General features: G+C 43.8%; 1 protein-coding gene and 1 non-coding gene across 4 annotated transcripts in view; both read right to left on the bottom strand.

Moving 5' to 3' along the window:
- The window catches only part of HS1BP3 (HCLS1 binding protein 3), a 78,270-nt gene extending 66,461 nt beyond the window's left edge, over positions 1-11,809 (bottom strand). The window contains exons 1-2 of one of the 3 annotated variants that reach the window (XM_073335913.2): positions 11,720-11,809; positions 735-900 (exon numbers count right to left, since the gene is read on the bottom strand). In XM_073335913.2, coding sequence (XP_073192014.1) covers positions 735-833 — 99 coding nt within the window. In that variant the 5' untranslated portion in view covers positions 834-900; positions 11,720-11,809. Of the gene's footprint in view, positions 1-734; positions 901-11,483; positions 11,675-11,719 lie in introns of those variants that run through there. The other 2 variants (XM_073335914.1, XM_073335912.2) reach the window with 2 other exon arrangements.
- TRNAS-AGA (transfer RNA serine (anticodon AGA)) lies at positions 11,699-11,780 on the bottom strand. The gene has a single exon. It is a non-coding gene; the product is annotated as a tRNA-Ser (tRNA).
- Positions 11,810-16,361: the final 4,552 nt, after the last annotated feature.

The raw sequence follows: 16,361 nt of genomic DNA, 5'->3' as shown, positions 1-16,361 counted from the left end.
TAATGTCTCATTTTACTCCTCTGCCTGTTCTATACTTAGATTGTCAGCTCCGTGGGGCAGGGACCATCTTTTTGTTCTGTGTTTGTACAGTACCTAGCACAATGGAGTCCTAGTCTACGACTAAGTCCAAGGTGCTATGGTAATACAAATAATAACAGTAAACCAAACGTGAAGCATATACCTTACCACCCTATAAACTCAGGGTTTAAAATTACTTCCACATGCTCAAACTATTTTCCAACAAAGTCGGAGGAAAACTGAGCAAAAAATATTTGATGGGATAAAATTCCATTCCTATAAATCAGCTTTACTTTATGACTTCCCCAGGAAAGGTGAAATGCCAGGATGACTAACAATAAACAGGGAATTAGACCAATCTCACTGAAGAGTACATATTAAATTCAATAAATCACATTATTACTTAGCGAGAACAGCTTGGGGAGCATAGGTAGCCTCAGAAGATGTTGAAGATAGGGTAGGAAATCTCTGTGCTCCATGTCTTATGTGGAGACAATATTCATCTACTTTTGTAAAGTGCTTTGAAATGTTTGGCTGAAAAGCACAATTATAGATGCAAAGTATTGTTATTTTGGTAACAGCCCAGACTGTCATATTGAAGATTATGAATATGATCAAACATGTAATGTTACAACAGAATAAAAACAATAAACGCTGATAGAGGAAAAAAACCCAAAAGATTTCTTTATCAAACACAGCAATGATTAACTACTTACCATAAACTGAACCACATCTTCAGGTTTGTGCTTTCCTGATTTGAATGCAGCCAGTCGGGTAACAGCTACAATGTGATATTCCACATGGCCAGACATCATCTTCCCACGGATTTCCTGGTACTCTGGCACTGACAAGTCTATCCCTGTGTGAGCATTCTGAACTTCCCTAAGAACAAAAACAAAATGTTGATTCAAATATAGACAGCACTGACAGGAACACCTTTATAGATTGCCTCAAAGAACACTTGATCCAAGGTCCACTGAATTCAATGAAAAGACTCCCATTTTAATAGGCTTTGGAGCTGGAATTAAATTTGGTCCTTAAACCATTGCTATCTAGTGAAAATATGACACCACCAACTATGCTGTGAAAGAAATAACAAATGTTGCTTGTGTAACATTTAAGTATTTAAAGCAGCACTGACTATACTCAGCTTAACAAGATACACTGCAAAACCCATACACTTTAGCATCAAGACTGAAAAGTATTTTGCATTCATTTTTAATCGCAAACTTGAAATTTGCTGCAGCCAAAAGAAACTTCTCCAATATGTTGCTAACTAACCTCCACAGGATTTTAGCCGAAGGGTCATATTTTCAAAGGTATTTAGGTGCGTAAAGATGCAGATCAGCACCTAACTCCCATTTCAGAAGCACCTAAGCCCCCTTTAAATATATATTACATTTAAATTTCTACTTTATACTATTTGAGATTATCTGTGAAAAGGTTAATCATCCTCTATTCTACTGAGAAATACCTTCTATTGTACTTTGTATTACTCTGTTTAAAATGCCTGCCCCTTTGCAAGGAACAGCAACTCCAATTAACCAAAGCAAAACCACTTTTCATAGCATGCAAATCACCACAAGCAGGTCTACAGATTTTCACGGCCACATCACCTAAACGTGCACAAATGAACTTCCTGCTATTTGCTCACCTTCAGCATGCTCCACCCACAGATGAGATGGAGAAAGGACCATCAGCCTCAGCCTCTGTGGCATTGCCTGCTTTGAACCCTCAGATATCTTAGAATACTTTTTTTTTTTTTAAACATACACCACGGGGGCCAAAGCAACCAACATTATTGATGCAAAGGTTGTTTGTTGTCACAGTGAATTACGGGACTGGACCTCTAGGCCCTGTCCTCCTCTCTGGTATACACATAACTTCCATTGATTACTGTTGGAAATATTTATTATTATTATGCAGGATATTATCATGACACTAATTTAACCATAAATTCCTTTATTAAATCCAAAGCCTGAATGGTATTTATACAATTGCTCTAAACATGCTTAAAAAGCCCAAAAAATAAGCAATAAACAACAAGCAATTTACTGCATCCAAACAGTAGCAAAACATTTATAAGACTTTGATCAAGATACTTGCAAAAGGGCTAAGCCCAGTGGTGCTTAGACCCATAGTGGCTGGCTCCAACATGTTCAAGCAGGTATTAGTAATGAACCTTTTAAGACTTTACTTTTTATACCCCTTAAACAGGCAATGTCATTGCCAATTACTGACTTCAGCTAAAAAACAATTTGAGACAGTTCACTTTTATTTCCAGTCTTAAACCAGATACAATTTACAACAGCGTTTCTCCCTAAGCCCTTTCCTCCCTATCTCTTCCCCTCGTTCTTCTTGACCAATAGTTTTTCCTTTGCACCCGCATTCACATAGGCCCCAGTGTTGGAGATAATGCTGGTATGTGGGGTGGGAAAGCCCACGGTGGCTCTTTTTACAACAAATTCTCTTTGTCTTATTTAAAGCCTCTGCAGTCACCCCTATCAGTCAGAGCCCTTCTTTTTAGAAATTTCCCCTTATTTCATCAGTGATTCTTTGGACCAGACAACCTCCCTACTTCATTCCTTCTCGCTTTATAACTCATTACTTTCAAGGTCTTTCTTTATAACACATATTTCTTTAACCAAATTTGAGCTAACTTAAATTATTTATTCTACAACTACAGTGACAGTTACTCATATTCTGGGCCAGGAGAATAGGAGCCCTGGATTTTGCACCTCGAGTTATAAGCAGAGCTGCATCTGGCTAAAATTCACGAGACCTATGCAACACTGCATACTCAGGCAAAGTCCACAGTAACAGCTGAAGGTTAAATCCTGGCCTCACTGAAGTCAATGGGAGCTTTGCCACTAACTTCAAGGGGCCAGCATTTCACCTGGAGAGTTCTGCCTGAGTAAGGAGGGAATAAGGAACACTGATAGGAAAAACAGGAATCTGCTTGAAAGCAGGGACAGCCTGAGACACAATGTGAACATGTGCTTGAGAGCCAAAGAGAGATTCAGATTCTAAGGTTTTGTCTTTACAGATAAAAAAAAGTGTGTTATTACCATAGGATAACTAACGTGCATCAGCTATCCTACTGTAAAGTCCTAATGGAGGCAATGCACTGTAGTTCTACCATGGCAACTAGGCAAGGTCAACCACGGGTGGGGAGTGCTAGCTACCTGGCAGTAAAAACTACAGTGCCTTGTCTCTATTAAGATTTTTCAGTGACATAGCTATTGTGCAATAGTTATCTCACTGTAAAACACACACACAGGCTGTGTCTACACTTTAAACTGTGCAGCTGCACCACGGTAGTGCTTCAGTGTAGACACTCACTCCAGTGATGGGAGGGATTTTCCCCTCACTGTATTTAATCCACCTCTCCAAAAGGCAGTAACTAGGTCAACAGAAAAATTCTTCCGTCAGCCTAGCACTCTCTACACCAAGGGTTAGGTTGGCTTGGATGTGGGTATATGGATTTTTCAAGCTGAGCTGATTTAATTTTCTATTGTAGACCAGACATACACACCCTCCCTTTCGGCAATGAAGACAAAGCCTCAACTCTGCAGTTCATCAGCCAGCCCATTCCCTTTCTGACAGCTTGGGGCCCTGCCTTTACACAGGGTCCACAAATCATAAAGCCAGACCTACTGACAAGTTAGTGTTTTGATAGAACTTGGGCCTGCAGAAGAACTGGATTACACATTACTTGGTAGATTCTAAAACAACAGCTGTGTCTGGGACTTGCAAACTTGGCCTCTGTTTTAAGTATTTGCTATCCAGTATGGCCACGTGTTTGGAAACAGGTCACATTTCATAGTTCTTTTTGCTTCTTTCCAAGTGTCTCCCTCCCTCTTATTACACTGATCGCTTTACGTGCTTCAGAGGTTTCTTCAGATCACTGGAATTGTGCTGAAGCTCATAAAGTGAACGAGGCAGCTAAGATGAAGAAGAGCATTGAGAACTACCAGCTAATCAGAAATTGATTCAAACTTTAGCTGGGCTGATGCTAGATATTATTAATATAAATTGTTTATTGCCAGGTAAAAGAAACTCGTCTTCCAAACAGAACCACAGTGACCATCTTCAGTTACTACGGCACCATTTCAAAAGCAAATAGGAGCAGTGAGGATACCAGGCATCCATCTGACATGAAAGATGTTCCAATTCACTTTCCAAAAAGAGTATCATTCATCTTCCTGTTCTAATCATTGTACACTGTTGCTGTGCTTAGTTAAACAGTTGTTACCTCAGATGTGTCTACCTTTGAGTGATAGGTCAACAGTAATTTGTACTTTGATCTCCTATCCATTAAGACAAAAGGCAAGTGCAAGATATTTTAGACAGATTGAGTAGCAGACAGCTATTTACTTTAGGTACTTATATGGCCCCATTAATGTAGTATCTGAGTGCCTCTCAGTCTTTACCCTCCCAACACCCCTACGAGGTATTCTCCTGATTTTATCCTTAGGGAAGCACAGGGAGACTAAGTGACTTGCCCATGTCACACATGAAGTCTGTGGCAGAGAAGGGAATTGAATTTGGATGTCCTGAGTCCTAGATAAGTGCCCTAGCCAATGAGCTTCCTTTCTCTAATGTGAATATGATAGTGCTCTCAAGATCCTTCTTTATTGTTTTGTGGTGGAGTATGGTTAAGGATTAATGGAGGGAGGTTTTGGGAAAAGCAGTACACTAAGTCGTGTAGTACAGTACAGTATTTTCATTAACATTACAAATTCCAGAGTATACACCAAGGCACTATGTTCCGGCTGTTCGGATAGTCCCAGAAAGGCTGTACCTACGTGTAGGTCAACACGCAAAAATTCTAAAGCCAGGTTACACTCAAAAGTTAAGTCAACCCAGCTACCTTGCTCTGGAGTGTGAAAAATCAACACAGTTAAGCCAACCTAACCCCTAGTGTAGACAGTGCTAGGTCGATGGAAGAATTCTTCAGTTGACCTAGCTGCTGCCTCTCGGGGAGGTGGATTAACTATGCCAATGGGAGAATCTCTCCCATCACTGTAGTGCACTGGTCCCCAAACTGTGGGGCATGTGCCTCCCTAGCGGGGCGCAGGGAAATATTTTTGGGGGGAGGAGGCGGCGGGGCCTGGACCAGCCTCCACAAAGGCCAGGGAGGGAGCACCACTCAGTCCCCAGCTCCAGCCCCGGCTCCACTCTCAGCTGCAGCTCGGGGGAGTGGGGGCGGACAGGTTGCATTATGGGTAAGGGGCGGGGCGCAATGGAAAAAGTGTGAGGACCACTGCTGTAGTGAGTGTCTACAGTGAAGCGCTTAAGTTGTGCTACTGCAGTTTTTCAAATCTAAACAAGCCCTAAGTAAGTCACTGTATTTCAGAAGGGAGAAAAAGAATGGCTAGATGTATATGTGCTGTATCACTATGTGTACGCACAATGCATAAAAAAAAACCTGGAGTAAATCCTCAGCTGGTGTAAATTGCGGTAGCTCCCCTGACTGCCATAGAGATATACCAAATTACATCAGCGGAGGATCTAGCCCTACATTTGAAATTCATTTCGATAACACTTTTCAATTATGCCAAAGTGCTGTACAGAAACCAGCAATACCGTGAGGGTAAGCATCCAAAGTTGATGCTAGAAATAGCATGATTAGTTTTTCAACGTAACTTTAAAAAAAGAAAGAAAAGCACAAGTATTATACAAAGAAGAATTTTACCAAGTAAATGCTAAGTAGGCAAAGACCCAGATGGTAGCAGTAATGACATTTCAGATAAGAGTGTATAGAGTGAAAGATTACCCACTGTCCTAAGAGTTAATGAAAAAGGGATCATGTCATAAGCAAAAGAAAGCTATATTAATGAGACCATGAGCAGCTTTATCTCAGTTTGCCAAAACAAATTAAGAAAGTTTAATATAAAACAATTAACAATATTTTAGTGTCAAAATGTTCATAATTTAAGATTGTGTACAGTACTCAGATAATGCACCTATAACTATGTTTGTTGAAAGAGAAAAAGAAACAAAGATGAAACTGTTTGGAAATGGTAAAGTCCAACAGATCAAGGAAATGTTACTGAGCAGCGACACCTGGCTTGGTAAGAACAAAGGTAATGTTTTGCACAAGACAAAATTAAAATTATTTGGCAGATGCTTTAACATACACATTTTCCAAAATGCTTAAAAAGTTAGACAAGAACACAATCAATATGCTCATTTAATCCCACTCCAACTTGTTTTCTTCTTCTGCCATTTTAAGATCCACAGTATTATCTCCCACCTGGTTCCATATCTGAGAAGCTACCCCAAATTATCTACAATAGTTTTGAAGAGGGAATGCCAGCATCCCATTACACCCTTTGTTCACTGGTAGAAAGCAAGACATTTTATAAGGGCCAAACTTTGTGTTCAACAAAACAGACAGTGTAGTATCACTGGCTGGAAAATAAAACACTATGCACAGAGATGGGGATGTTTTCCTATTTCACCAGTGTACATCTACAGTAATTCCACTGACACTGTTAGTGTAACTCTAGCTTTACACTACCACCAAAAAGGAATTTGGTCCACCAAGTGGTGCTTTTGTAATCAATAGCACTAAATATTATTTGAACACGCATCTCCCTGTTTTTCCTTCCCTGCCTGTTTTTTAAAAGTGAAATAAAAAAGGGGGTGTATGTGTAAAAAATTGAGTTTCTTTTGAATTAATTTTGTTTTCCTCCTTGTTTTTACCCTTAAAAATAACAGGAATGACAAATCCGGTCTTCCCTGGATTTGTCTGAGAATTTCTTGAGGCTCAGAGATGTTCATTATAAATTCTCACGCCTCAATTGTTACAGGCAGGCTTCCAAGTGTTCATTAGGTATTAGAGTTTTAAATGTGCTTTAAAAAAAAACAGAAAAGAAATAGTTTTAAATAATCTAACTACAAATCCCTCCCCCTCTCAACATGTCAGGTTTCCCTGTGTGCTTTAATGTGATGTCATAATTGAACTAGTTCTTTAGATACTGATGAGTTTTCCAGAGTAGACAAGACATAATTTCTAATGTAAAAACCAAGTTGAATTTTTTTTTAAACAAAAAGACTGAGGTTTCTTTATAAATCATTTTAAAAAAAACAAAAAAAAACCCAAGCACACTAGCCCAATTTCTCACCCACCCCTCTTTACAGATCGTGTTGAAAAGGAACATGATCCTAGGCCCACTGACTTCATTGAGGCCAGGATTTCACCCTAGGTACCTAATGTTATATGCTTTATGTGGTATTCTGTCTTGTCCAAATTCCCTTTTTTTCCCTCTAAACACTGGCAAAGACTCATTTTAAAATCAAGCCAAATTCTGTTCTCAGTTACACTAGTGAATTGACTTTACCAGGGTTGTCCTGATGTAAGAAAACAGAATTTTGCCCATACTGCTTAGATGTTTGCACAAAAGATTGCTTCGCTCACATATAAATTATGGCTGTTATTTGGAGTGTCTTCTCCATCAGTGGCAGCCAACAATGCTGAGTAAGGGACATCTGACAGTAAAATCTGTTTTGTTTTAAATCTGGATTTACATTAGAGACAACACTCCCCAAATGCTTACTCACTCAGATTGCAGCAGTAAGAGTTAGTCAACAGTTCAGCAGGCTGGTAGTTTTGACTAAGTTCTGTTTCTGGTAACAAATCCTTAGACACATCTCTATATTGCAGATTCATAAAGCAATCTGTTCTCCCTCTCCCCACCCACAACAATAAGAACAGGAAAATGTTTCGACAAACCATCTACCATTATTCCAGCTTCCTCAGTCCATGGAACAACTCTTTTGTCTAGATGAAATCTAGCAGCTAGTCAACATTCTTGTATATTAAGATAGCAACTGACTTCTATGTATTGGGATCAAAACACTAGTTTAACTACAAGGGTTACTGAATCAGAGTTCTTAAAGGGCTATCCACCCGCCCAGAAAAAAAAATCACACTGATTTTTGGGCTTTTTTCATATTGTCAGAAATAACAGCTAAGATTACTATAACGGAAAGAGATTAGAGAGGGGAATGATATTTTTGTTTGCAGTTTGTTAACTTTGTGCCTTTGACAGCACTTTGCGTATGGTCAGATTCATCGTCATTGTTTCCCAGGTGCAGTTTCCCTGTTATTTGGGCAAATCTCTCCCACAGTAACAGGGGAGAGAATTTCATTTATTTATTTATTTATTTTTAATTAGGAAATTGCGATCCTAAAACCACAAGGATTGGCAGGGAAATTCAGGCAGATGCATTATCTGAAGCGACTTTCGAGTTTTTGAATTAAAAGTTTCAAAATGAATGTCCCTAGGACATTTTGGCTCTCTCAATATTGTTATTAATTGAATTTTGGTAGCACCCAGGGGCCCCACCATGCTCAGCCTTCTATAATTACACTGAGTAAAAGACAATCCCTGCCCAGAAGAGTTTACAATCCAAGGCTCCGACCCTGCAACATTAGAGAAATGCTTAAACTTTACCATGAGTCATTCCATTGATATCAGTGGGACTATCATAGTAGTAAACAGGGCATCATTTGTTATGGGACAAGGGAGGCAATTGCCTGCCACCAGACCTTGGTCCCCCCCACAGACTTGTCCGGGGTCTATATGCGCCAATATATCGTCCACTCTATCCTGCCCAGACTTTGCAGGATATGATATAATCATATATAATGTTCTATATACTGACACAACTTTGGCCTCCTTCTCCCCCTTCCATAACAGTTCTGAAATGATGCCCCTAGCAGTAAAGCTAAGTGCAAGCATGATGGCAGAATTGGGGGCCTAAATAGACAAGACATACAAGGGGTGGTGGAAGGCAACAGAACATACAAGCGGAGCTAACAGAGTGATGGTTCACAAACAACATGTTAGTGCCATGATTTTTTGTTAGTTTATTTTGATTTTCATATGATTTTTATGGGGTGTTGTTGATTGTACATTGTATTATATCCATTACAGCTGTTGCAGGGGGGGAGAGAAGAGATGGGAAAGGAAGGGAGAGAGGGCTAAAGGGAAAAACAAAGGAAGGGAGATGAGAAAAGAAAGGGGAGTGGAGTGGAGGGCAGCTGGAGTTATGCTGAAATAAGGAGGGTGATGGAGCAACAGCCAAAGAGCAAAGGGGGGAGGAATGTACAATGTTAATCTGTTGTGTTTGTTAATCTCCTACCACTAGTTAACACTCCCCTTTTAATGTATTTTACATATAGAACATAATAATAATTCTTATATAGCACTTTTCATTAGTAGATCTCAAAGTACTGTGCAGAGGAGGGCAGTATCACTAACCCCATTTTACAGATGGGGAAACTGAGGCATGGAGATGACCCAGTAGGTCAGTGGGAGAACCACAAGCAGAACTCAGGTCTCCTAAGCCCCAGACCAGTGCTCAAGCCACTAGGCACGCTGCCTAGTTAAATATCACCAAGCTTACAGTAGACTATAAACAGAAATAAAGATGAAGGCTGGTCTACGCACATCTGATAATGGGTACTATTAAAAGCACATGCAGATTTTTCCCTATACTTAATTTACAAGATTATTTATTATTTGTACGGTTGCAACAAGGATACCTGCTCATGGATCAGGATCACATTGTGCGAGGTGCTGTACAAACACAGAACAAAAAGATGGTATTTCTACTGTACCTTGCACATACTCATTCTCCAACAAGCGTGGAAACAAACATGCCAATCCCACAATTTTAGGAACTCCGCAATTTCTGCTGCGTTCTACAAATTCTAAACTTTTCTTATAAAAAATTAGGTTTATATTAATTATTATTATTATTATTATCTTTTTGACTGAGGAGCAGCCAAATGCCCTCAGCCCCTGGTAGGATTAGGCCTTTACTGAAGAGTGAGCAATGTTTACTTTCAGGATATTATTTGTCGAATCACCCATTTGTAAAATTGTTTTAGATGAATTACCTACAATCACAAAGAAGGCCATAAAGCAGCCTGTGCTCTTCCCAGCTCTATGGTTATAAATAAATAATTTTGATGACTGTATACACTACTCTATAGCAGTAGATAGCTGTATTCTACAGCTGCAGAGAACCTCGAACATTTTAAGAGAAGTCACACATTTTTCACTTGTAATCTCACATCCAGAATTCCTAGCAGGGCAGAAATTAAAATGGATTACTTTACACCAATTAAGAAGGCATTGCTGGCATTGCCATGCAGCATCATAACAGGCTTTGCAGAACCATTGCCTGGCGGTACCTGCCTGTAAAGCTATTCAGAGGCAGGCTAATGTGAAGGGAGTCCTGCTGCACAGAAAGAGACGGATTGTTGCCACACGTTTGTGTTTCTCACCTGCAGAGCCCAGAACCCAAGGGTCAGCGCTGAAACCTTTGAAGTTCAAGAGTTTGTTGCCAGTCCCATAACTTTGGATACCAGTAAAGGAACTGGTTTCAGAGTAACAGCCGTGTTAGTCTGTATTCGCAAAAAGAAAAGGAGGACTTGTGGCACCTTAGAGACTGACCAATTAATTTGAGCATAAGCTTTTGTGAGCTACAGCTCACTTCATCCGATGCATACTGTGGAAAGTGTAGAAGATCTTTTTATACACACAAAGCATGAAAAAATACCTCCCCCCACCCGATAAGCTATTACCAGCAAGAGAGTGGGGTGGGGGGAGGTATTTTTTCATGCTTTGTGTGTATAAAAAGATCTTCATCGGATGCATACTGTGGAAAGTGTAGAAGTGAGCTGTAGCTCACGAAAGCTCATGCTCAAATAAATTGGTTAGTCTCTAAGGTGCCACAAGTCCTCCTGTTCTTTTTAGTAAAGGAACTAACAACCTCCCAGGCGGGCCAGGCTTTAGAATGGTGACACTATCTGGGAAAGAGAAAGTCTCAAGAGCAGGAAGCTGGCCTGGTAGCTGTTCAGAGGGAGGGAGGCAATTCAGAACTGCCAGGCGGTCAGATCGCCTTCAGATCACCCACCTCCGCAGTGCCCCCTTGGCACTGTGGAAAGGGATCACAGCTGATTGCTGCGAGCGCTGCCTAGCCCACCCCCTCCTCCGCCCAGGGCAGAGCGCCAGCGGCTCCCCGGAGAGCCCAGAAGCTCGGGGGGGCGCCTGGCAGCCAGGCCCGGCCGAGGCCCCAGCGCGGCGGCACAGAGGGGGCACCAGGCTCTGCCGCGGCCGCCCAGTTCCTGGCCCGGGGGTGGCCGCAGGCAGCGCTCAGGCGGGGCGCCCGGCCGAGGCTGCCCTGGCTTGGGGCGGGAGGCTCCAGCAGGAGGGCGCTGCAGCCCCCCGCAAATCCCTGGCCGGCCAAGACCGAGTCCCGGGCAGGGTCGGGGCAGAGCCCGCGGAAGGGAGGCGCAGGCCGCAGCCCCGCGGGCGCGGGGGAGTCCCGGGGCCGTGTCCCAGCGCGGGCTGCGGCCGCAGGAGCGGGGCGCCCCGGCGAAGGAAGCGGCAGCTGCCCGCTGCGGGCCCGGGGAAAGTTCCCCGCCCGGCGGCCCGCCTCACCTGCTGGTGACCAGCACGGCCGGCGCCGCGCCCTGCTGCATCCTGCCGCCCCCGGCCCGGCTCGGAGTCCCGCGATCGCTCCCCGGCTAGCGGCCAGCTGCCGCGCAGGGACTCCGTGCTGGGCAGGCGTCGCTCCCCCGGCCTGTTTTCCGGCTGCTCTGCCCCATGAGGGCGTTTGTTTAAATTGCAAAGGGGAAAAGAAGCCAAAAGAAACCCGTAGTCGGCAGGATTCGAACCTGCGCGGGGAGACCCCAATGGATTTCTAGTCCATCGCCTTAACCACTCGGCCACGACTACACCTTCTTTGGCGTACTTTCAAAGGGTGACTCTACAAATTCCTGGCTCTTGCTCTTGTTCTTGGTATGTTGAAAATGTTTGTCTGGCACTGGGTGTCTGTAGTCCTGTGTCACCAGCTGAAATAGGCTGCTCATCTGTTGTGTTTGTACTTTAACTAGTTCCCGCTCCATAGTCTTTCCAAATCTTAGCAATAGTGCCACGCAGTGTCATCACCTTTAATAAAAGAATCCACTAACTAAAATGTGTCAGAATTGTTCTCAATATATTTGTCACTGAAGGATTCATGCCCCCACTTAATAACCTTTGCCCTCTGATGAGATACAGAATATGATTCAGCCTTGTATGCAACTCTTTGCAGTTCAGCGCAAAAGGAGCACTTTGATGCTGACCTAGAGGCACTTTTGTTTGGCACCCCTAGTAGCTGAACTCATGAAAACACAGACTGTACCATGAGTCTGTGTTCTTCTGTAGAACGAAATAAACACCAAAATATGTTATTAAAACTCGAGGCCTGATTTTACAAACTCCTACTGGCCAGGCAATAAAGTTAGTAATGGATGTCAATGTTTTCAGGATCAAGCCTTTACTTTCACACTTTGAAAGAAACACACTAACCACACATACATCCTTTCCCATCCCTCAAAAAAAACAAAACAAAACAAAAAAACCACAGTTACACATAATATACATATATGCAATTATTCCTAGGCAATGTTCCCTCTAATTTTTTCCATCCATGTGCAGAGTGAATTTTGTTATGTGCATCAATATGGAGGTGATGTGTGGAGGGGTGGGGCTAAGGGGATTGGAGTGTGGGAAGGGGCTCAGAGCTGGGGCAGAGGGTTGGAGTTGGGGGGTGAGGACTCCAGGTGGGGTTGCGGGCTTGGGGTGGGGCCACAGATGAGGGGTTGAGGGTGCAGGAGGAGGCTCAGAGCTGAGGCAGAGGGTTGGGCTGTGTGGCAGGGGTGAGGGCTCCGGCTGGGGGTGCGGGCTCTGGGGTGGGGCCGGAGATGAGGGGTTTGGGGTGTAAGCTGCCTCGTGGCTGAGGCGGGGAGAGAGGACTCCCCCCCATCCCTCTCTCCCCGCAGCAGCCCTGGGGCTCAGGGAGAGCGTCTTTCCCTGCCACAGCAGCTCCGGGGCTCGGGCTGAGGCCAGGAAAAGACGTCTCTCCGTGCCACGTCTCTCCCTGCACACCCCAAGCTCCCCACCCACCCGCTATTCCTCTCCTCACCCTAAACCTCTCTCCTGTCCAGGCCCCTGTGACTGCGCGCCTGTGCGGATCTCCTCATCCAATGCGCAGCCCTTCATGGGCTCCTGGCCGTGCAGGCACGCACCTTAGAGGGAACACAGTTCCCGGTTGCTGGTTTCTTATTTGAACTTCTCCCACCTGCCAGTTTCTCTGCACCTAAAAAAGTGCTACTTCTGGGTTCACTTCTGCTGTTTCCCTCCTCCCGCTGGTCCTGCCTTATGCTGCTCTTTGCTGTTGATGTCTCTCCCTATGCCCTGGATACCAACACTTCCCTAGCGACATAGGGATGCGACATGGATGAAGCTGTGCTGCTGTAGAGCTTAAGTGAAGACATTCCCATGCTGACAGAAGAGCTTCTCCCATCGGCCTAGTTAATCCACCTCCCGGAGAGCTGGTAGCTATGTCGACGGGAGAAGTTCTCCCGGCAACATAGCATTGTCTACACAAGACGTTAGGTTGGTATAACTACATTGCTCACGCGTATGGATTTTTCACACCCCTGAGCAATGCAGTTACACTGATATACATCTGTAGTGTAGACCTGTCCTCAGGCTCCAAATCCCCTTTCAGGTCCAGATTCCTCTGCTGAGTCCTCCAATTAATGCAACAGAGGTACAGGGCATTGGGTTTGGGATTGTTTTGGTTGGTGCTCCAGGATGGTCTGTTCCAAGTTAAGGAAGATGGGTGGTGGGTAACTTAGTAACCAAGTCATCTGACTGCTACAAAGCAAAGTAAAACTACTAGATGTTGTAAAATACCTGGTGTCCTCACAAGTGAAATTTCAGTGTTTTGCAAATAATCAATATAATTTACCATTGTACAGTGGTGCCGGGCCTGGCTCCCTGCTCCAGGTGTTGTGACCTGGCGCATGGGGTTGCAGCACTGCTCACTCAAATTTGGCCTGGTCACCACCACCCCCATCATGATGGAGGTGCAGCTGGGCCAAACCTGAGTGGCATTGTGTCCCCAGGCACCAGGTTTCAATGGCCAAACCTGGGCCCAGCCCTGCAGGACAGGAGCAGTTCCTGTGGAGTGAGTGCAGGGTGGGCTTGCTCTGCACTCTTCTCTGAGGGGCAAGACCTGACCTCCCCAGGTCTTCTACCCCCTGGGGCTGGATCCAGTATGGTCTCCCAGACACCTCCCATGTTAAAGAGTAATAAAGTGAAATTCCAGAAAAATAAATTAAAAAATTAAAAAGAATTTCATAGGGCTCTACTTAGCTCCACAACCACAAGAGCTAGAAACTTTCTTTCTTCCTTTTTTTTAATGAAAGCTGAGATCTGGGTATATTTGCATAATTTCAGGATCTGGGGCTTAAAAAACCACCAACTGTGGCAAGAAATGGCAAACTGCAGTTGCCATATACAGTGGTGGTGGCCATGAGGAGTTCAAAAATTGGAATATACCCAAAAAAGAGGATTCACTCTTTCAAAAAAAAAAAAATCATGATTGCAGAGCAATCTGATGATTTGGTGGGGCCTGTCTCATGACCTTTAAATGGTGAGGGTTAGTAATACTGAGAAAGGTACTTCATTTTTTAAATGACAGCTGAGAAATATTGTACAACTCAAAATCCAATAATGAGAGTGGGCAACACTAGGCCTTCTTGGCTGACAGATAGACACAGACAGACAGAGGCACCTACCAAGTCAAAGATGAAGCAGTAAGATGAAGCTTACACGACAGCTGCCTGTGGCTAATCAAAGGACTTCAGTCTTGGGTGTGCCAGACCTTCACCACCACTATTTTTTGTTGATACAATTTGGCTGACTTTTAAGTGCTGTAGGGAGATGCCTGAGCAGATGTCTGCTGTTCTAAGATTCCAATCTGTTCTGTTTTTGCTGTCTCAGATGGCCAGGTGCCAGCTCCTTATTGATCTAAATAAATTGGATTATGTCGGAAATCAGCCAGAGATAAAAATGCCGCTAAAAGAGAGACTCAGTCAGACACGTAAATATTTGGGGTGTACTTGTGCTTTCCATAGCTCCAGCGCAGAGCTTTAGAACCCTTATTACACACAGTAATTTCCAAGTGTTATACCTGGAAAATCGGTGTTCTCAGGGCTGGGAGTTGTTCACCAGTCTGTAGCATGTGGGACCATTTCAGCCAGCTGCCATTGGGCTCATGTCAAGAAGGTTCCAGGGGCAGTGTGGTGGCACTTCTCCTGTAGATAGGGAGAGCTTCTCCCATTGACATAGCTATCAGCTCTCCAGGAGGTGGATTAAGTAGGCCGATGGGAGAAGCTCTTCTGTCAGCATAGGAGCGTCTTCACTTAAGTTCTACAGCAGCACAGCTGCATCCATGCAGCTGCGCCGATGCCGTGTTTTTAGTGTTGACCTGCTTTGAAATATCCCTGCTGCTCCAAGAGGTTGAGTCCCTACGGGTCAGGTTGGAGAGAGGCTGGTAGAGCACTATGTGTGGAAAGGTTAGCAGGCTGCTGTCCTGCAAGTGACATTGTTCCCACTGCCTGTCAATCTGACACTTTTCACCAGCACTAAATTCGCCCACAACTTCTTTTTTTTAAATTGAGGTTTATGATTCTATACAAATATGCAGATTAGCATCATGGGTACAGGGCTAGTTGCACCTTTGACCCCTTTGTGGGTGCACCCCCTCTCGGCTTCATGCTTTTACCTCTCCGAGGTGGAATTCTGCACTTCACCCACTCCTGAATTGGACCCTGGGTTACAGTACCCTGTGTATGAACTGTTCTTACCCAGCAGGTCCGACTGTGATTCTTCACTTCAGGAGTCTGCGACCAGTGGCGCATATAATTACCAAACAGTCTTCTTAAACCAAGTATTGTTTATTTATCAGTGCAAAGCATTTAGAGAAACAAGAACTGTAAAACAAGTCCACACACATGGCTTTAGAATCATAGAAATGTAGGACTGGAAGGGACCTTGATAGGTCATCTAGTCCAGTCTTCTTCACTGAGGTAACATTACATGTTATCGAGACCACCCCTGAAAGGTGTTTGTCTAACCAGTTCTTAAAAACATCCAGTGACAGAGATTCCAGGTAATTTGTTCCAGTGCTTTACTACCTTTATAGCTAAGAAGTTTTTCCTCACGTCTAACCTATATCTCCCCTGCCGCAATTTAAGCTAATTTCTTCTCGTCCTATCCTCAGTGGTTAAGGAAAACAAAGTATCATCCCATAGGTGCGGGAAGTATGAGTGCTGCCACACCCCCGGGCTTGAAGTGGTTTCCATTATATACAAGGTTTATAGTTTGGTTCAATGGATCTCAGTGCCCCCACTATAAAAATTGTTCCAGCACCCCATAGCATCCTCCTGTTTATAGCACCCTTTTACATATCTGAAGAGTGTT

This window comes from Lepidochelys kempii, chromosome 3 (assembly GCF_965140285.1).
Source record: "Lepidochelys kempii isolate rLepKem1 chromosome 3, rLepKem1.hap1, whole genome shotgun sequence".
In the NCBI taxonomy this organism is placed as follows: domain Eukaryota; kingdom Metazoa; phylum Chordata; order Testudines; family Cheloniidae; genus Lepidochelys; species Lepidochelys kempii.
This window is presented reverse-complemented; position numbering and strand designations above follow the sequence as displayed.